This window comes from Centroberyx gerrardi, chromosome 4 (assembly GCF_048128805.1).
Source record: "Centroberyx gerrardi isolate f3 chromosome 4, fCenGer3.hap1.cur.20231027, whole genome shotgun sequence".
NCBI lineage: Eukaryota > Metazoa > Chordata > Actinopteri > Beryciformes > Berycidae > Centroberyx > Centroberyx gerrardi.
The window spans coordinates 29952359-29975144 of NC_136000.1; the positions used below are offsets into that span (position 1 = coordinate 29952359).

At 42.4% G+C, this 22786-nt stretch overlaps 1 protein-coding gene across 1 annotated transcript in view; it reads right to left on the bottom strand.

The window, feature by feature from the left end:
• Positions 1–817: 817 nt before the first annotated feature.
• Positions 818–22786, bottom strand: part of znrf1 (zinc and ring finger 1) — a 35767-nt gene continuing 13798 nt past the window's right edge. The window contains exons 2-4 of the mRNA XM_071905414.1: positions 9482–9577; positions 2021–2126; positions 818–875 (exon numbers count right to left, since the gene is read on the bottom strand). Of these exons, the coding sequence (XP_071761515.1) occupies positions 818–875; positions 2021–2126; positions 9482–9577 (260 nt within the window). The remainder of the gene's footprint in view (positions 876–2020; positions 2127–9481; positions 9578–22786) is intronic.

Consider the following 22786-nt stretch of genomic DNA (forward strand, 5'->3'; position numbering starts at 1 on the left):
TCAGCGGCTCCGATGACAGGACTGGGTGTCGTCATACAGATATAGTGTGTGTGTGTGTGTGTATGAGTGTGTGTGTGTAAGAGCACTCCCATATGAGTGTGTGCGCATAATGCATGAGTGCTGAAGGTTTGACCGATGTTTTTCAAGACCGATACCGATACTGTTTTGTTGTTTTTTACTGATGCTGACGATAGCCAATACTTTGTGCTGATATTCAATATCTTTAAATGTGACCATTTTCATGCCAAAAAATGTCCAAATTCCAAGTATTCAGTGTTTCCCCCAAGAATTATATTCTTGTCAGGGTGGAAAAGCCTCTGAAACAGCATTTAGACCATCATGGGACACTAAAACTCTCCACTGAAACCCAGGATACTAATTCTAATAATACAATTCCTGCATATTTTTGTGGAATTAGATCAAAATTTGAATCAGCTCAGGTTTGTGCAGAATTTCTTTAATTTTCAAAAATGACAAGTATTCAGTGTTCAGATTCAGTTCAGGTTAAGGTCTTCCCAGAGATAACCAGTGTAGTATTGATCAAGTCTACAATAAATATATAATCAATCAAACTGCATCATATCCATCAAATCAGAGGTGGAGCACACTGACTGGACCAGATCTGATAATTAATTTTAAAAAAAGGCAATATGGGCCTTTATCTCAGTCTAACCCTACACATGCTTCTACTGTATGACAATGCACTTGCAGTTATTTTCATTTATGTGTGTGTGTGTGTGTGTGTGTGTGTGTGTGTGTGTGTGCGCGCGCCTTGCGTCTCACCTTGAGCAGTATTCACAATGGGCCTGGTGGTCAGTCAGTCAGAGGGGTGTTCGGGGCAGGACCGATTGATCTCGAACCATGAGTCTATACAGCTGCAGACACACACACACACACACACACACACACAGAAACATTCAGGGTTTTCTTGTCAACAGGGATCGAAGGGGATTACAGTTAACAAAATAATAAAACGGTATGTAAAGAGGAAAAATACTATAACACATTTGATACAGCTGTTGACACATCAGTCATAAATGCATTCAACAGGTGCTAAAATAGGCATGCTGGAAGGCACCCATGCATTCCCACATAAGTAACATACATGCTATATATAGGCCTAAGCAATTTAGACACAGAACTTTTTACATTTCTCACTGTTCTGTATCACACTGTCTACCTATCCGTCTGTTCTCTGTTGGTATTTTTGTGCAGCCTATATACCTAGAATCTGTCTATAAAAGCAACAATATAAAGGTTATATAAGCTTATTTATATTTTGTGTTGATGGATCCACTCTTAAAGGTGCTATGTGTAGCATTTCAACATCAATAAATCAATCCCACATTAATTTTGAGACAGTGTAATTACCATTATTATAACAATCGAGACCATTGCTGAGAAGACTGATAGCCTCTACCAGCCTCTATGCTGCATTTTACATTGTGTGACACTGGGTCGGATTTACGGCACAAAACAGGAAGAGGGCGCTGGAGCGAAAGCTTTTAGAGTTTCTGGCAACGGCGGATGGTGGAAGGAGCGAAAGGCCGATGGAAAAATCACTTCCAACATGTTGATCCTCTTCAGTAAAGACAAAGACACCGGGGAGGGGGAGGAGGGACAGAAAACGACGGGGTTTATGGGAAATGTAGTCTTCATTTCGAGTAAAGCTAACACTACCACTAGCATGTGATGGAGGCTGCCAATCGTCTCCACCATGGTCTCAGTTATTTACGGTAATTATACCGAGGCATCGCGATTAACTTGACAATGATATATCGCTGTTTAGAAATGCTACAACTCGCACCTTTAATATCCAATGATATACTATGAACAAGCTCTAAATCAAAGCCAATGGGAACATTCCATTTTCAAGCAATATCTTTATTGGATTGCAGTGAGTGGATTTAATTAGAGGAAGTGCAAAATCATAGAATGGGCAGGGATTCATATCCTTGTGTGTGTGTGTGTGTGTGTGTGTGTGTGTGTGTGTGTGTGTGCGTGTGTGCGTCACTCTCACCTTTTGTGGTAGATGCAGAGGCACGGCAGTCTGGCTATGGTGTCCCCTTGCTGCAGTTCCTCTAGACAGATCACACACTCGCCGGCATCCCTCGCCAACACATCATCTGAGGTGGCACGCGCACACACACACACACACACACACACACACACACACACACACACACACAGAGCAGAACACAACAGCCCATCAGTATGCACCAAAAACAGCGACAATTTCAGAGACTTCAACAGCATATCAAACGCAGCAGTGAGCAGTAGTGAGGGCAGACTGGCGCATTATATAGATATAGTGGATATCTACTGCTTGTACCAATGAAAATGCACAGGGAAGAGAGTCAAAATGATTTAGGAGCATTACTCCATACAGTCCTGTATGGAGAGTAAAAACATCTGATATAAAGCAGCACTTGTCGTTTTTGTTTTGAGGATTGGAAAACGGTTGTCTTTTTATGTTATACTATTATAAATGATACAGTATGTTATCATCAATTTCAGGGGTCGCTTACACTAAAACTGCCACAGTAGCAAAACAGACATTTATTTATATGAAAATCCTGTTTGAGGGATGTGGCGGACTAGCAGTGGTCAACTTTTCCTATCTGTCAGCTAGAATATGAATGCTGCTGAAAAAGATGTTAAAGCAGAACCAGTGTTGCTGTAAATGCAGTGCATCGACTTCTCCGGGTCCCTATAGCTCTGCTTAGCAGCTAACAATTACTGGATCGACCACCAATCCCTGGGTTTCAGTTTGAGAAACGCCGATCAGAACATCTCCATACTGACTTTAAAATCATAGACAGATAGATAGATAGATAGATAGATAGATAGATAGATAGATAGATCCGTTGCTGCTTTACAGACAGGCAGTGAGAATATGGGGCAGATGAGGAGGGTGGGGTAGACAGTGTGAGATGAAGTAAGAGACAGAAGACATATGCTCTGACTGCAAATCAGCTTAGTTCCCCAACAAAGTCCCATACCCCCCCCCCCAACTCCTCCCTCTCTCTCCTCTCCTGACCCCCCCCCCATTCTCCTTTTTACTGACTATACAGTACATCCATCCATCCTCTCCCGTCCCCCTAGAAACACCCAGCATCCTTCAACTATTCTCTCCTCGCGTATGTTAACTAACTATCTCATTACCAGCTCTGGCTTCACATGCACATGTATTTAGGTAGGTTGCGAGTTTGGGCATGTATGTATACTTTTCCACCTGGCAGTAAGGTGCATCCTGGGTGATGGGATTGTGTTCGGATAGAGCAAAAATGCATACAAAACCTAGAAAAATGCAGCTAAGACGCACTGAAGATCCAAACATCCAAACCACATCTGCAGAGACTACACTGACTTTTGGGGAGTTTGGCCCACTGGTCACCTTACCCCATATTTTATTAGAGGACTGGCACCAAAATCATCTCTGTGAGTCCAGTAGACAGCTCTGGCTGATGTGCATGCTAACGCTTTAGCATACAGTATGTTAAGTAATGCTAGGCGACTAGCATCATCCAAAGTATGAAGGTAAACCTTTTAGTAATCCAAAGTTGATTTTTATTCTACGGCCTGTAGATTCATAACTCCTGAAAACAAAATCTCACTCTTGATCATGAGAGAAGTCCATAAGGAATCAACAGCGGAAAACTTTAGCTGTCTGGCTAACTTCACTCACTTCCTGTGTAAACAAAGCTAGTTACGCTCAAAGAGATCTTCTGCCTTTGAAAGTGCATTCTTTATGTGGAATTTTATTTGTATTTTACCAATCCCCTACACAACCCACTTTACAGCTTCTAGAAGTTCTCATTTTCTCACTTTTAGGACAATGCTAGTCGCCTACCATTACTTAACATACTGTATGCTAAAGCGTTAACATGCGCACTGGACAGGGCTATCTACCAGTTTCACAGAGATGATTTTGGAGCCAATCTTCTCATCACATATTGGGTAAGAAGACCAATGGGCCAAACTCCCAAAAAGTCAGCGCAGTCCTTCAAAGAATATAAATATTACCAGTGAAACTGACGTGCGCCGCAGTCTGAGTTTTGGCGAGGGAAAGAGGAATCCAATTTTTTTATGTTTATACTGGTATTTTAATGTCAGGTGTAAATGTTTTAAGCTAAATCATATCCAGACACAATCCGGATACAAGACGCATGTTAATGACAGGTGTTCGTTGTTGTTGAAGTTTAAAGAGAAACGTCACATAATAATGACATTTTTGGGCCCAAATCAGAGATTCCGGATCCCGTCCCTTTTCAGTTTAACGTGAAAACAAATAGGGGTGTAAAGGGATTGCCTTTAACTACATCCAGCGCTCATATTATATATTTTTGCTTTCGAGGGTTCCTCTATTATACGTTTCTTTATTTACTGAGATGGATTCTGCTGGATTGTGAAGCTGCAGTGAAAAAATGAAAGAAAAAATCGCTAGCCATACTTAGCTTAGCATTCCAGCATTCGGTGGCTTTGTGAAGCGAGGAAAACGACACTTTCGCACCATGGTTGTTCGCAGAATTATTTTTTTTAAATTCAGCAACACATTAAAATATGTTATAACTTTGTTGCATGTCATTTCTACTTACATTATTTCGCCTATTTTAAGAACAGAACGATAAACGATGGCAAACAGGATCCAAAAATCCCATTCATTATCGCCATAGACTGACAAAAAAAAGAGTGTGTGTCCTGTGTGTGTGTGTGTGTGTGTGTGTGTGTGTGTGTGTGTGTGATGTATATGTGCATGAGTGGGTGTGAAGGAGGTGAGGGTTAGGTAGCGGAGCGCGCTCGGTCCACGTGAGCTGACCACCAGATCTTTTCTGGGCTTCGACTTTGCATGATGATATTTTAATGCCTGCCACTAAATATAGCCCCCCTCTCGCAGAGAGAGCGAGAGGGGGCCACATGCAGAGACAGAGAAGTGTGTGTGTGTGTGTGTGTGTATGTGTGTGTGGGGGGGGGGGTGACACAGAAAGCAAGAGAGTATGTGTGAGAGAGAGAGAGAGAGAGAGAGAGAGAGAGAGACAAACAGTTTGGCTTTTGCAGCTCAGGTCATCGGAGGACACGCAGACAGAGAGACGAGAAACGAGGGGGGGGGGGAGCTGTGATTCAGGGAGCGGCGAAGCAACGACTCCCTTAACTCATAATTGATGCGAAGGTGTTGCATGCCAAATGTCTGTTGGCACGGCGGCGTAATGCAAACGGAGAGGCGGCTGAAAGTCAAGGGGGGAAACGGGGGAGGGGTGAGGAGATAGCTGATGACTTAGAGACCTGCAGAACCTGAGGATATGAGCATATTTTTGTATATATGTTGTCATTTCACATAGTGTTTTTCCTCATATGTTCTATTATATAGTGCATACCTAATGTTATTTTTAAAGGTATATTTTCTATATTGTACATTTGCTTTTCTTTGTCTCGGTAAGTTCTACTGCTGTTATTTTGCCTGCATACATGCTTCAATCCATTCTTTTTTCATACTTTTCCTCCTGCATATGTTTATATACATTATATAATTTGCTATATTCTCATTTCAGTCCTATACTCTACGCCAGTGGTTCTCAACGTGGGGTCCAGGGACCACCAGGGGTCCTTGAGGGGGTTCCACAGGGTCCCCAGCAAATTGATGCATTTTTAAACTTAAGCATTATTTCATTCATTCAGTTAACACAATTAGAGAATGTAGAAGAATGACTGTTTTGATCATAGTTTCACTGTTATCTCTCTACCTGCAATACAGATAGTCATGGAATTCTGGACAAAATCATATCTAACAATACAAATATTTTCAGATTTGGGTCCGAGAGACAAAATCTCATCAAATGGGGGTCCGTGGCTCTGATGTGGACTAAATTAGGGGACCTCGATATGAAAAAGGCTGAGAATCTCTGCTCTACGCTAAAGAGCTATCTACCGGAGACACAGAGATGATTTTGGTACAAATCTACTCGCCTAAAAGTCGGTGTGCTTCTTTAAGTGTCTGATTATGTTTCTGCATCTATTGCATGTGTGTGTGTGTGTGTGTGTGTGTGTGTGTGTGTGTGTGTGTGTGTGTGTGTGTGTGTGTGTGTGTGTGCGTAATGGCCTTGCTCAGAGATGTGCTGATGTGTGACAGTCAGTCGGCCCAGGTGATTGACAATAGACCCCTGAGCATGCTGGGAAACGAGATAAGCTGTGGCTCAGTCCGTTTTGTGGGTCCCGAAACCCAGGAGAACGGAGAGAGAGAGAGGGAGAGGGAGAGAGAGAGGGAAAGAGACCTAGAAAGAACATTACGGAGAGATTACACACACCGGCTACAGAGAGAGAGACAGATCGACTCGTAGGGGGAGAGCGGGACAGAGAGCGAGAGAGGGAGAGAGTCATTTGCCAGAAATAAAGAGTGACAGGACAGACAGAGCCGTGGTAAAAAAAAAAAAAAAGAAAGAAAAGAGAGAGAGAGGAATTATGGGAGTCTTTCTCCTTTTACCCTCTCTCCTCTCGTCCGTTATCAGCCATCAGGGTACTCCATCACTCTGTATCCCATCTTCCTTCAGACAGTTTCACTCTCCTCTCTCTCTCTCTCTCTCTCTCTCTCTCTCTCTGTCACTCAATCTTCTTTTCCTCCCAGTCGGGATGAAACTTACATTCTTTCTTTTTTGCACGCTAGTCTGGTGGTTCTAGTCGACTGCTATTTGCGGAGCAGTAAAATTCTCTTAAAGTATTATGTGCTTATCATTATCATCACTGGTTGATCCGACACCCTCCCCACACACACACACACACACACACACTCCTACAGGGTGACCTTCAGGCCCTGGGCCAGACACACATTTGCAGACAGTTTTAAGTCAAACAAGCAACTGTCAATCACAGAGTGGCTACAGGCAACAGACAGACATGGCTGCTGTCAATCATGTGTCTCCAAGCAACCGGGGATGGCAGCCCCGGCCGTAATTAAGAAACCAGCCTGCTGGGGGGAAATAAACAGTTAGCTAGTAGGTAGAGAGTGTTATAGATAGTGTTAAAATGCACGTATAGTATTGCTGACTCATATCCTTGCTGTTTATGCACATTATCATATCGTGATGAATGCAAACGTCCCTGTATATATATGAATAAACAGAATACTGAAGGTTAGTATGGACACAGAGCAGCAGCGGTAAACATGTCGTCCTCCGTGAATGATGCAGGCGCCCCTTGGGCCAATCGGTAACAAGATGCATCAGCAGTCACCGTCGCCAGTCAGACACCACTGCTCTGATTTTGAATGACATTTGAGTTTAAAATGTTGACCTTTAATTATAGTGCCCTCATTAGGCCAGTCAGTGTAATTAGTCAGGATAGCTAGATGGGTGTGGTAAGTTTCTTGTCAATCAGACCTAATGGAGTAGGAGTAAAAACTTTAATTGTAGTGCCACCAATAGGCCATTCAGTGTCATTGTTTTAACATGATTTTTTTAAAAGTAGAAGGTGACTGAAGTTCTGATGATAAATGACCTGACTCAAACCTGAACAATTAAATGAGGAATTCAGCCAGACCCAACCCAATCCCAGTTGGGTCCAGGCAGCTCTAGTCAGATTCAAGCACAAATGTTAAAGGAATACACCTTATTTCTGGTAGATTGTCCTGTTGGTCAACTTACCTGTTAAGTGATGAGAACATAGACACCAAAATCATCCAAGTGTCAAGTAGCTCATTGGTTCCAGTGCTCCATGCTAACACTTTAGCATACACTATGTTGAGTGATAGTAAGCTCCATGCTATGTTGAGTGATAGTAGGCTCCATGCTAACACTTTAGCATACACTATGTTGAGTGATAGTAGGCTCCATGTTAACACTTTAACATACACTATGTTGAGTGATAGTAGGCTCCATGTTAACACTTTAACATACACTATGTTGAGTGATAGCAGGCTCCATGTTAACACTTTAACATACACTATGTTGAGTGATAGCAGGCTCCATGCTAACACTTTAGCAGTGATAGCAGGACGCTAGCATTATCTCAAAAGTGAGAAAATGAGAACCTGTAGTAGCTCTAAAGCTAAATGGTTACTAATATTAAATGATATGCAGCTAGGTTTGGCAGTGTTGGGTAGCAGATTGGTAACATTTACACAAAATACGATATAAAAATAATCACCTGTTTTGAACTAGCAGGGACTACTTTCCCTGTTTCCATAGGAAGTAAAGGTGGTGGCGATGGGAGACTGTGTACAGCTAAAAATCACTGTGTAGTGAATGAACACGTGGCTGCTCACCTGAAATAGTTCCAAAAATAAACCTGGTGCCATCAGATATATTGAATTAATGACAAGGCATGAAATTAAGCTTGCCCGCACTAGCCCAGTTTGTAAGTGAGATTGGGCAGCACATTCTCATGACTTAACAGCTAATTTGACCAATGGGCCAACCTCCTAAAAACTTGGTGTATTCCTTTAAGATCTACTACAGCAAGTATATGGATATCAGACCCCACAAGAAATGTACTGAGGAGTAGTAGATTAGTCTGTGCCTACATCATATACAGACGACACAGAACAGTGCATCAGAACGCCGAATCACTCCAATGGTGGGCGAATAACGGGGAGAAAGAGAGAGGGGATTGTGAAAGACTGTGAGAATGAGCTAACAGAGTAACACAGAGCAGTACTACACAGACAATCAATAAATCAAAATAAAAGACCTTGACCTGCCTGGCTCCACTGTTAGAGGTGCATCTCAAAGCACCGCGACTGTGTTCAGAAGCCTATAGGAAAGTAGCGGAACCAAGCTGAGAACTGATCTTTGAACAGTATTGAAGGTAAACTCGATTTCATGTGTTTGATGGTACACTAAATGTAGTTTGTAAACCTTGTTTGGACTCATTGTTAGCAGCAAGAGGCAATGGACTCTGGAGCCAGTATTGTCTGTGGGTCCAAGTACTACAGGTATGTAAGAGACAAATTCTATATAGGTCCAAAATCGCTGAATCCTTTACTTATACTTCTGTCTTTGACTTTTTTGACTACTATGTATAAGCTGATTACTGTTGACTGCTACTAGGGTTAGAGCAATATATCAGTTTGCTGCTCCAATGGAATTAAACCTTATACTAAAAAAGACAGACGCTAAACGGCCACAGAGGGGACCGGCAACATCTTGTGAAACCAAAGAGGTTACATGTTTCAGGGAGAGCCGACTGTCACTACGAGCCTTAGGAGCCTCTGCAGTTGGTGTTTGTATTTCAAAAGTGCATTACTGTATGTTTCGGGGCGTGTAAACTCAACTATGAATATTGATGATTTTCCTCATTTCCCCTCATTCATATTTATCGTGATCGTGTTTTGGCGGGATTGACTTGACAACACACATCAGTATCTAGCCCCCCCCCCCCCCCCCCCCCCCACACACACACACACACACCTAGTCATGAATATTTATCAGAACAGAATCTCATCATCTAAAGTAAAAGAAAAACCACAGAAAGAGAAAGAGGCGTTTCTCACCGTTGTAGGAGAGGCGGGGCTTGCTTAGACACATGATGAAGTGAACTTCCATTTCATTGGACGCCACCGACTTGGAGCAGACAGGACACTTGAATCCTGAGAAGAACAGCAGAGGATCGGTCAGACCAAACGGGCAGTTAAAAAGTCCAACATATACACACATAACTCATAATCATCATTGTTGTCATCATCTTTATTTGTACCCTCCAGAGTGGTGTGTATGTGCTTGTATGTGCTTTTGCAGCTAGTTTGTTGTTCTACATGTCTGTTTATACAGTCCCTATCCTTTGATGAAGCCATAGAATTAATATGAATGCCAAGTCATATCCTGGCAAACGCTAGATCTGTCATCTCCATACTGATAAATGCCTCAGTATAAGTGCTTGGGCATTGATTGAGCTGTTGTTTGCATTGTACACTCACATCCAGTCACTGTGAATTTGCAGCCTATTTTTTAAACCGTTCTCTCTGTGCAACGTTGCTCATGCTCATTCTCTTTCTCTCTCACACTTTCCCATGCAATCTCTCTTTGTTGTTTCAGAACGTTTGAGCCGTCTCACTCATCCCCTCCTGCGTTGTTTGGATGGGACCCATTAGGCCTAACTGTATTAGTTTAGCGCATAACAGATAATTAGAACCACCGCTGGGCCACATGAGCCGAGTTTGCGGAGGAGAATTCCAGTCAGATCAGCAGCAATCCTTTGGTAGAAAACAGAGGTCCAGGCTGACATCCTCTAACCCTAAAGCGCCCTTTCCAATTGGAGCATTTTCTGATCTGATCTAAGATTCTAGGATGGAAAACCCTCATCTGGGCCTATCGACCCTGTGTAAACTTTGCCGATGCTTGTGTGATGATTGGAAGAGAACTAGCCCATGCATCTCAGGCCAAAATAACCATGTGGATATATAAACGTAGTAGTGAAAATGCTGCAGACCTTAAATGATACTGGCTTCATGATTGGAAACACTTTGAAATGTCTGTGGTTTTCCTCTCAACAGAGATACACATGCTGGACGACGCTCAATACAATGGGTTCAAAGTCATGAGGCAGGTAGGTAGTTTGATCATTTGATAGATTACACGCAAACAGACACATTTGCCATGCACAGACGACACCCCCCCCCCAACACACACACACACACACACACACACACACACACACACACACACACTCCTCCCCCCCCCATAGCAGCTGACCCACTTTTCCCCTGGCTGCTATTTTCAGACGCTCCATAGGGACGAAAAGACAGAGAAAGGGATGGAGGAAATGAGTGAAAAAGAGGTGCGGAAGAAAGGTGAGAGAGTTCAGGCATTCTAGGAGAGATGAAGGGTTATGATACATGGGTCTGGTAGGATTATGGCAGTGCAGTCGAGGAGGATGTGTGTGTGTGTGTGTGTGCTGTGTTGTCTGTGTGTGTGTGTGTGTGTGTGTTTGCAGTCAGCTCAACCAAGCACCACAAATCCTTGGGGACATTTCGAATTCAAGGAGCGCATAAGGTCAGATAGGGACAAAAATAAATCACAGGACTGGATCATAAATTAATTACGGCGGTGTGTGCGTGCGAGCGTGTGCGTGTGTGTGTGTGAGCACACAGTGGTAGGAATACTATATACTCCAAAGAGCTGGTTTACGCCAAATTGGAACAATTCTCTCGCATTTTTCTTGATTCCCATCACTGTGTAGTTAACTGCAAAAAGGCTTCATGAGTACTTTTTGAGTAACCCGCCAGACCTAGACCTTCGCTTATCACCATGTAGGCCTTCAGCTTTATTTGTTTGAAAGGTTCTTCTTGTCAGTAAATCTGGCCCCAAATCGAACGTCACCTACCTGGTGGGCGAAAGCTAAAGCCGAAAATCACACTTAATCCGCTGAACGCATTGTCTCTGCTAGAAGTTCATCCCAGGGTCTGACCGATATACCGACGCTTTTGAAGGTTGATACAGATATTTTTAGTTTTATAGTGTGCTGATATTCAGCATCCTAGACCATTTTCATGTCAAAAAATCCCAAGTGTTCAATGTTTCCCCCTGGAATTGTATTCTTGTCAGGGTGGAAAAGCCTCTGAAACAGCATTTAGACCATCATGGGACACTAAAACTCTCCACTGAAACCCAGGATGATGAAATTCTTTTAGAGTTAGCAGCTCTTTAAGGCAGGGTGACCCACCACACCTATTCAACGGTCGCAAAACTCTGGGATACATTACAGTCCGTTACCACTGCATCATTGCATTGGGATGCAGGTGTTGCATGCATTCTCCTACTTAAGCGTTGAAGACACACGCTTGAACTCAACTGAATGTTGCACACTCTCCTAGCGCTCTGCGATGTTTTAGTGACGCGAATCAAAGTCTCTAATGAAAACGTACTGTACAGTATGTCGTCATATTAGAATCGCCATTCACCAGGCGGTGGTGTTCAAAGCTGGATAATGACTCGTGCAGAATCGATTCGATCGTTTAGTCATGTCTGCAGCTGGCTCGTCTCTGGGGGAGATAACTCTAAAGTATGATTTCCGTCAAGAATAACATCACATGATCGGGAACCACGCCCGATCTGTTGCGCAAATACATGATCTATGCAGTGTGATGACGGCGTTAGGGAGAGATTCAACTGAAGGGAAAGGAAAAGAAATCATATCATTGATATCACTGTTTTCAACACAAGCATTATGTTCTCTACTGAACAGCGGGCATCCCAAAAGGGGACAAGAAGCACTTATAATAATAGAATAATGCAAATGAATTTTATATAATACGATATTACAGTTATGCAAACAAGTTCTTTTCTTCTTGACTCTGAGGATTGTTGGGACCTTCGCTGGCTTCGACTAGCTATCTACCCACTTATTCCGTTTAAGGATCAAGGGGGGCTGGAGTCTATCCCAGCATGCATTTGGGTGGAAGGCAGGAAGACACCCTGGACAGGTCTCCAGTCCATCACAGATAGGCAGACACTTATAGTCATAGCTGTGGGCAATTTAGAGTCTCCGATCCATTTGACTGTAGGAGGAAACAAGGAGAACACACAGAGAGAACTGGGAATCAAACCCATGACCTTCTGGCTGTGCTGCCCTATATTACTTACAGCAACACACACACACACACCTTGAATGACTATGCAGTAACAACAGTGAAGGAGGCTGAATAGATAGAGCCGTCACACACTGGTGCTATTAAATGGTCCTATGGAGACTTATTCTCGTCAACCCCTGCACACACATACACACACACACATTCTTCAAGCGAGGTCACTCAACTCAATCTCTGGTCTATGCATATTTCATCACCTCTTGGCGGCCTAGCCCAGCAGCCCAGACCCTGACACAGCTCCCCATATACAGTAGCCAATGGTCACTGATGAAGACTTCACCGCCAACAAAGAGACTTGTGCCTGTGAGCGGCAGGTAGAGCCATAATACGGCACAACAAACTCTCCTCCAAGACGGAATATTATTTTTAAAAATGATGTTCAAGTGGCGGTGGTGTGTGTGTGAGAAAGCCAAAGCGACAGAGCAAAACAAGAGGAAAAGAACGAGAGTACGGCTCGAAGAGAGAGAGAGACAGAGAGAGAGAGAGCAAGCCGAACCATTTCTTTTATTCATCTTAATTCAATTTCAATTCAGCAGAATACGGCTTTATCTCTCCCCCGAGCCACAGTTAGAAGGGGAATAGCAAGGCTACACACTTACAGTTAATGGTATCGTACTCCAGTATTACAGCTGAGGGCATAAAGGTTGTCTTCTAGAGTACATAACAACTGAACTCACTGAGCATTCAGGTTCAGCACGACGCTTGTTGATCCACACCTACTAGCATTGTGGTAGCATTAGCCTAAAACAGTTAGCAAACTTTCTAATGTCGAGGACCCCAAAGCAGATCCACTTTTGACCTTAGATAACATTTAGCACACACTATGTTAAGGAATAGGCTCCATGCTAACACTTTAACATACACTAAGGAATAGTAGGGTCAATGCTAACACTTTAGCATACACTATGTTAAGGAATAGTAGGCTCAATACTAAATCTTTTGCATACACTTTGTGTGATACTAGACTCCATGCTAACACTTTAGCATACACTAAGGAATAGTAGGCTCCATGGTAACACTTTAGCATACACTATGTTGAGTGATAGTAGCTCTATGCTAACACTTTTGCATACACTATGTTGAGTGATAGTAGGCTCCATGCTAACACTTTAGCATACACTATGTTGAGTGATAGTAGGCTCCATGCTAACACTTTAGCATACACTATGTTGAGTGATAGTAGCTCCATGCTAACACTTTTGCATACACTATGTTGAGTGATAGTAGGCTCCATGCTAACACTTTAGCATACACTATGTTGAGTGATAGTAGCTCCATGCTAACACTTTAGCATACACTATGTTGAGTGATAGTAGCCTCCATGCTAACACTTTTGCATACACTATGTTGAGTGATAGTAGCCTCCATGCTAACACTTTTGCATACATGTTGTGTGATAGACTCCATGCTAACACTTATATACTATGTTGAGTGATAGTAGGCACTAGCATTATCCAACATAAGAATACTTACCTTTAGGTAATAAAACGTTGTTGAGGAAGGGATAAAGTATTCATTATTCATTACTGCAAAACAAGACCCTGAAGTGATTTTATTAAGCTAAAGTAATTTACAAGCTTCCACCAAAAAAAATTGTCCAGCAGGACTGCCTGCAGTAACCAAGGATGTGTTTTTGGCACAAGGTGTTGCCAATTAATTTGATTAGAAATCAACAGAATTGTGTGTTCTCATCACTTAACAGTTAACTTGTACACTTGTACACACATTTTGCTGGGGATCCCCTGGAACCACTTCAAGGACCCCTGCTGGTCACCGGACCACAATTTGGGAACCATTGGCCATAAGGATAGAGAAGCAGGCTCGAGACCTGAGGGTTTCCCATTCTCCTCCTCAGACCAGATGAAAAAATCTGAGTGGGCAAAACGAACAGGACATGCTCTCACCTTCCTTGACAAGAAAGGACTAACAACAACAGCCAATAGCGGCAACAACAGAAGGTGTGAAGGTGTGTAACTGTGGCAAGTGTGAAGTGGGGTCTCACTGAAAAAGAGCAAGTGCGCTCAGTCTGCCTTAATAGTTCAAGTGGAAACTGAACCCTGCAGCAACGTTTGGGTTTTAAATTCACCCTGCTCTAGCGTGGACTGTGTAGCAAAACCACAGATGCATTGCATTCCCTGGTTTTAAATGAAGAGGGAATACATCAGGTGACTGATTCACTCGTTCATTTACCGATTGACTGATTTTACGTCATTAAAATGACACGGCCACTACAGTCGGAGGTAATAATACCTACAGTACCTAAAGAAGCATGTGAGCGATGATGGGAGTCGGGCCAATACTGCAGCAGACAATGTGACTAGAACATGGATCAGCCTGTCTCATAATGATAAATAATGTCCACGAAGAGGAGGACTGGACTCTGGATGGCCACAGTCGTCGAGAGGAGCCGGTCTAAATCAAACCGGCGCTTGTAAGGATAATGGCTGCACAAACAACTCAGATGGAATCAATAGCGCAGTAAAATCCTAACTGTATTCAAACCTCTCGTAAAATATCCGGCGGGACGATAATTACTGAGGAGACGCAGGCTCGGTTATTGTTTCCGATCCGGGCTCTTATCTGTATCAACTGCGGTTGATACGTGTCAATACCTGTGGAGGAAAGACAGACGTCGGAGGAGGGAAAAAGGGGGGGGAGTCCGGTTGAGCTGTGCAGTATAAAATAAGGATCACAACAGTCCGGGGGCAGAGAGAGAGAGAGAGATGAATCATCCAGCCGTCTACTTTATGGTGCAGGGGAGTGAGGAGGAGAGGACACGGGGAGATGAATAGAGGGAGGAAGGTGAAGGAAGGGAAGAAAGGAGGGCAAGAAAAATGAGAGACAGAAAGTTGAGAGGAGGGGGGGGGGGGGCAGGGGGGGATTGATGAAAAAAAAAAGAAGAAAGCGGCACAAGGGAGCCATCGCAGACTATAAGACTAAGCGGAGAGAGAGAGTGCGGATGAATCATAGGACGGAGCGGGGAGGGAAGCGAGAGAGTGAGAGGTGGAGAGACACCGAGCGGCGAGATAAGGAGGAGGACGACAGAAAAAGGGCGGATCGTCACAGAGGGAGCGAGAGGGAAGACGGAGAAAATGAGACAGATAAAAAACATACAGGAGAGGGAGAAGAGAGCAGGAGGCCGACACAGAAATCATTCCTGACTCGCATCTGAATCCCCCTTGTTATGTGCTTGCTGCGGAGCTGCCAAGTGACCGTCACTCCAGAACGGCACTCGGGCTATTTCCTCCAATCCGTCACCACAGCAGGTCAGCGATGACAGCTGTGGCATTCTCACATTTTTCAAACGCTATGACTGCAAGCGCCGATCTAGAATGTCTTCCCCGTGTCAAATTTTTAGGTATTTGTACTAGATTCTTGAAAAGTTTGGCTTGCTTTTTGGCAACTTTCATAACCCACACTCAAAATACAACAACAATATATCGCAATTCAATATATCGTGATACAAAAAAGTGACGATACGTATCGCAGGGCAGAAAAATTAATCGCAATATTAGCTCATTTTATTCTGCTGTAGTAATCACAAATGACACGGCTTAACCATCACAATTGCACAAGCTCTCCATCCAAATTATATTATTTACATGCTTTGTCATGACTTTTACATTATTGTTTACATTCTAGCGAGCCAATGCCATCACTAGAAAGATTGGTGGCTCAGAAATTAACATAATTCTGCACAGTCAGACTTTGTTGTCATTGAACTTTTATTTATCACATCGCATCGTGGTTGCATTGAATCATGAACCCCATATCGCGTATAGAATCATATTGTGATAACTGCGATATTTGGAGCTTTACCGCAGGATTACGAAAGCCTACCACTAGAACCCATTTGTTCTCCCCTTTCTACAAACATAAATGTTTTAAAAGCAATAAAACACATTTAAAACTCATGCTAAGTTGTCACATACTGTCTGTGTTTCAGGGGCTGAGGCAATCAGTTTGAGAGCGAAAAAATGTCTTCCATCCAGCGAATTCATTCATAAATAAAGACCTTCATTTGTCAATGGGACCCGCATATGGGGAGATTTTTAGTCGTTGTTGATTTAGCATTGAATTATATAACTGTCCACACTGTACATGGGGAGATAATAGTGGTGAGAGTGATGATTTCTAGTGAATTGAATTACAGTGAAATTAAACTATTCCTCCTTTGCTGAAGGAAGGACCCTTGAAGCCCTCAAGGACCCCTGGAGAGCCCCAGACCCTATTTTGGGAACTCACAGCTGTAACAGGGGGCATACGTCAGCTAGGGATGGGTACTTTAATAGTAGAAGTAAGCACAGTGATACAGCAGCAGCAGCTACAAGTTGAACAGTAAAGGTCATGGTACACAAGTCAAATTTAGAGGCAATAGGATAGTCAATATTGCCTTTAGTGGAGATGCAGGAGAATGGTTAGGTTAATGTGGGTAAAGTCAAGTAAAAGGAAGAATTTATTGAGAAAAATGCTGTTGCAAATAATTATTGGCAAAATTACTTTTGAGGCAGTGTACGCAGACAATTGTTTCCAATAATTATGACCAAGAGTATATTTCATTGGATTTGTTCTCTTTATCTCACTATGTTATCCAGATTGATTTTAACAATTTTGCCAATATCATCCACGGTTAGAGGCAATATTGCTCAATTCCACCGCCTCATACTGTTTCCCCTGTACAAAGAAAGCATAGCCTAATGGATAAAGAAGTGGGTCTGTGACTGGAAAGTTGCTGCTTTGAAACCCTTGGACCAACTGTGGGAAAACTTGGTGGGGGAATCAAATACTTAATGCTTTCCCCTACCTGAACAACTACTGCTGAATCGCCCTCAAGCAACACACTCAACCTCCAACTGTGTCAGTGGAGCTGCCGGGTGGCCGAATGTATGAGTATGAAGTTGGGCATGGATGAATAAAAATTCCGCAGCTGGGAAAAGTATTCGCCCCTTGACATTTTGCACATTTTCTTGGGCAAAGTTCAAATAAGTTTGCAAATAAATCTATGGAAAGTCATCTTTTCTATCAAATTTGGAATGGAAGTTCAAGAAGTTAATGTTCCATAAATAAAATTCCAACAACAGAAAAATCTAATTTGCAAAAGTATTAACCCGCTTTACTCACTCGGTCTAAATTGTCTCGCTGGCCAAACTAAAATAAATAAATAAATAAAAAATTCCACAACATATATTATTCATACTTTCATTTTAAAATTTGTATAATTTTAAAATGAAAATATATTCAAAACATACCAGACCCTGTTCAATAGACAATAAAAAATATTTAAAAATGTGTCCTTTCTGTTTTCATATATAGTGAAGGAAGAACAACAATTTATTGTGACTTTGAAGCCCCAGGTAACAGAATCAAATGTCATCTATATGTGACACGGGATTAACTACAACTGAATGTATGAATATGTACAAATGTATTTTGGACTTAATTTGTGGCACACGCAAATATGGATGTGAACTGTTTCTGTGCAAGAACAACAAAGCTGAGAACAAATTCTGCCGACAGGTTGAGCTGAGGCGCCACTGTGAGGCAAGTACACAAAACCAAGTCACTCAAGTCAAGGTAAGCTAAGGTTCCGGAAGTTTTGAAATGTAGCTCTATGGCAGGCAAACCGAGCACAGACTCCGGAAGCTCACATGGCCTCTCCGGAGGTTTTTTAGCGCCATGGCAGGCGAGGCGGAGACGGATTCCGCTCCAGAAGCACACATACCGAGCCACTCTGAGATTTAGCTCTATAGCAGACAGGCTGAAGGCAGAGATTCTACTGCAGAAGCACAACAAAGCCACTCTGGGGTTTTAGCTCTGTGGCATGGCAGACTGAAGGCGGAGATTTAACACACAGAGGCACTCCAGGCAGGCGGTGTCAGGCAGACAGATCAGAGAGGGGGAGAGAGGAGACACCATTAATACTACAGATGGAAAAGTCTGAGAGCAACTCCAGTCATACTGGTTGTCACGCTGCAGAGACGACCAGACGGAAGGAAGGACGGAGGGAGAGGTGCGAAGAGAGAGAGAGGGAGAGTTTGACTTCTGATGTTCATTAATGAAACCTTTTTTTCTAAAATAGCAAACAATACATACAACATGTATGGAGAGATGAAATCTAATGAAATGAAACGTGAGATGAATGAAGAAAGCAAGAGGGGGAAGAGAGAGTAGAGAAGAAAGATACCAATAGAACAGATAGGAAGGTTAAAGAAAATTATATATGCTATATACAGTATGTACAGTGTGTATATTATATAGACTTATATAGCTATATAATTGCATCTTTAAGACATCTGGTTTTAGAACAATGCACAGCACAAAGACTGTGCTCATTAAGATAGTAAATTATATTCTTATGGCAGAAGATTTGGGTGCAAGTTCTATTTTCATCCTTCTTCTTCTTCTTCTTCTTCATCCTTTGACACTACAGATCAAAACATCTTAATTGATCACCTGCGTTGTTATGAAGGACACTAGACTAAATTGGATCAGCTCATATCTTTCTCTCAGAGCCTTCACATTGGAAACTCGACATCCTCAGCAGAAATACCTGTGGCATTCCTCAAGGTTCAATTTTAGGTCCCTTCCTTTTTTTTTAAATATACATGCTCCCTCTTGGCCACACTGCCCATAGACACAATATCTCCCTCCGCTGCTATGCTAATAATATGCATCTCAACCTACCCTTGAAATCCAGAAAGTCAGATAGCGTTGGATGTCGCAGAATTTGAATGAAAGCAAATCAGAAATAGTATTATTTGGCCCTCATTATACCATAAATTTGATTCAAGATGAACTTGGCACTATATCCGCTAACATAAAGCCAGCTGTCAGAAACTTAGGAGTCATCTTTGAAGCTGACATTACCTTTGATGCCTGAGCAAAGAGAGTTGTACAGTCCTGTTTTGTTCAGTTAAGAACCTTATCTAAAATTAAGCTGTTTTCATCATTCAGCAATCTGGACTTTTATTTCCTCTCACCCAGACGACTGCAACTCTCTTTATTGCTGCCTAAATCAAAAGCCTCCAGTGTCTCCAGCCTGTACAGAATGCAGCAGCCAGGATTTTAACTGGTGCTGACAGAAGAAATCACATCACCCTAATTCTGGCGTCACTTCAGTGCTTACCTGCTAGTTTCAGAATTGATTATAAGATTGCTTTAAAGGCACAAATAGCTTTGGCCCGAACATATATCTCTGTGTTTCTTAACCCCTTTTGAGCCTCAGTGCAAACTGAGATCCTTGAGCAAGGGACCTTTGGTAATTCCTAAATCTAGACTTAAGACTAAAGGAGACTGGGCCTTCTGTTCATTTTTTCAAATCTAGACTTAAGACTAAAGGAGATTAGATCTTCTGGTCATTTTTACATCTAGATTTAAGACTAAAGGAGACTAGATCTTCTGGTCATTTTTAAATCTAGACTTAAGACTAAAGGAGACTGGGCCTTCTGTTCATTTTTTCAAATCTAGATTTAAGACTAAAGGAGATTAGATCTTCTGGTCATTTTTAAATCTAGACTTAAGACTAAAGGAGACTGGGCCTTCTGTTCATTTTTTCAAATCTAGATTTAAGACTAAAGGAGATTAGATCTTCTGGTCATTTTTAAATCTAGTCTTAAGACTAAAGGACATCGGGCCTTCTGGTCATTTTTAAATCTAGACTTAAGACTAAAGGACATCAGGCTTTCTGGTCATTTTTAAATCTAGACTTAAAACTAAAGGAAATCGGGCCTTCTGGTCATGTTTAAATCCAGACTTAAGACTAAAGGAGACTAGATCTTCCGGTCATGCTTAAATCTAGACTTAAGACTAAAGGACATCGGGCTTCTGGTCATTTTTAAATCTAGACTTAAGACTAAAGGACATCGGGCTTCTGGTCATTTTTAAATCTAGACTTAAGACAAAAGGAGAACGGACCGTCTGGTCATTTTTAAATCCAGGCTGGCAGAGTCAGTGTCATCTTTGAAATTACTTCTTAAGACCTATTTCTACAGATGTGCTTTTATGTAACGATGTTAGACTTTCTACTGTTGTTCCACTGTATTGGTTTGTTGGTTCCCCATCATCCAGTACCTTAACCAAAGTTTGTATATCCCACCCCCACTCTTAAGGTCTTCGTTTACACCACTGTTCTCTTCCTTGCTTGTGTAATCCGTGTCCCTGTGTCTTTTGTTTGTCTTGGTTGTGAAGCGCTTTTTAAACTTGGCTTTTTAAACCTTCTTCCAGCTCGCAATAAATGGTTTTTGCACAGATTTTGAGTGTGCGGATGCATTTTTCAAATCTATAATTCTCCAGCTCCAGCACCTGAACCAAGCCTTATACCAGATGAGCGGTATCTTCTCTTCAGTTTAAACTTGGTTTTAAAAAAAGTGCTGTGCAAAATAAGACTGTTATTCCACAATATTGGCCTCTTGGGTATAATTTTACCTGCTTCCCCACCTCATTTGCCACCTCCAATTTGTTTCTGCTACTGTGTTCTTTTACCTTGACTATGAAGCACTTGGTAAATAACGCTATGCACATAGATATTTAGAGCTACGTATATGGTATTTATATGTAGGAGTATCTGTGAGAGAAAATTTGTCTTTCTCTCACACACACTGCTGCACACGCACACACACACACAATCACCCGCCAGAAAGCCTCTGTGTCCCACAGTCAGACAGGAGGAAGCCTGAGCGTCAGCAACCTACCACTGTCATGACCATAAACGGCAGCCCTGGAAACTGTTGGTTTGATTACATCACAACTTACACTCCGAACGCAACTCCCTCCAACAAACTCTCTCTTTACCTTACCGGAAAGACCAGCAGTTTCCATGGGAACAGGACCGAATGAGAGAGAAAGAGAAAAATAAAGAGAGAGAGAGAGAGAGAGAGAGAGAGAGAGAGAGAGGGAGGGAGGGAGGGAGGGAGGGAGAGAGGGATTCAGAGAAGGAGCGAGGGATGGAAGTTGGGGGAGGAGAGAGAAGGGTTAGCTTACAGAAAAAAGAGAGAGAGAGAGAGAAAAGCAAGGAACGGGCCTATTGTTTTGTTTTTGCATTTCATCCCGGAAGGTAACGTGGCCTCAGATGGAGGTGAGATTGTCAGCACAAGGGAGAGGGTGAAGTGCGAGTGGGAGGGCGAGAGAGAGAGATGTATAATTAGAGGCAGAATAAGAAAGAATGGGGCCACAGTGCAAAGACGGTGCGGACTGCGCTCTGGGTCCGCCTGATCCGGCGTCACCGGGGGATGAAATTATGATGTTTGGTAAGAGAGAGTCCCTGAATGCCCAATCAACCCCTCAGAGCCCTTCTCTCTAGAGAATACAGCGGTGCCTGGCAAGGCTCAGTAAACAGCACTGAGAGAAATAACTCAATCTGCATGAACGACGGTCACAGCGGAGCTACATGCATGAGGCAGTTGCTATGGTATGCTGTTCCCTCTACAGCGACTGGGTAAAGATGAGGTATCACATGAACAACCCCTCATCCATATGAAGCACAGAAATGATGGCATAACATATGCATCTATTGTAAAAAAAATACCTTGGCTGCTAAGAAATTAAGATTCATTGGCCAGAGGTTTTTTGCCATGATTAGACTGCCACTGTCTTAATTGTTTAAACCCAGACTGAGCTTAATTTCCTTTTAGGTGTAACCTTAAGTCGATTCAAAGGTAAAAAAAAACAACTTTTTCTGTATCTACGTCAGTGTCACGCATTGTCATGAATATTCAATTGAATTGAATGATGTATTTTAACCTGAGATGCCATTTTGCACCACCATTATAAATGTGGATATTTCAGTCAAGTACGGACACTCTTTGGAAATGCTGTTGCCCCACTACTATCTTCGTTTACAAAGTGAATAACTGGATTAAACCATTTTTTTTTATACTTGGAGCTGTTTGAGCTTTTGATACAAGTATACTGACAGTATGTGACAGATAAACATGGGTTTTGGTTTGTTGACGGTGGTGTTAAATCAGAGGTGAAAGAAGAGCAGGGGAAAGTTCTCAATGTCAATGTCATTGGTGGAGTTCTTGCATACCCAAAATGCCACCGATGTGGCAAGTACAAGCTATAGTAGAATGGCTGCGACAACACAAGTAGTAATGAAAATTGGCATCTTGCTTTGCTTTAGGAGCAAACAGTGGAGGCTGCATGGATTTCTTCAAATATATCAGTGGTACAGGGATAGACAAAGAGTAATGAGATAAAGGAGAACCCAACCCA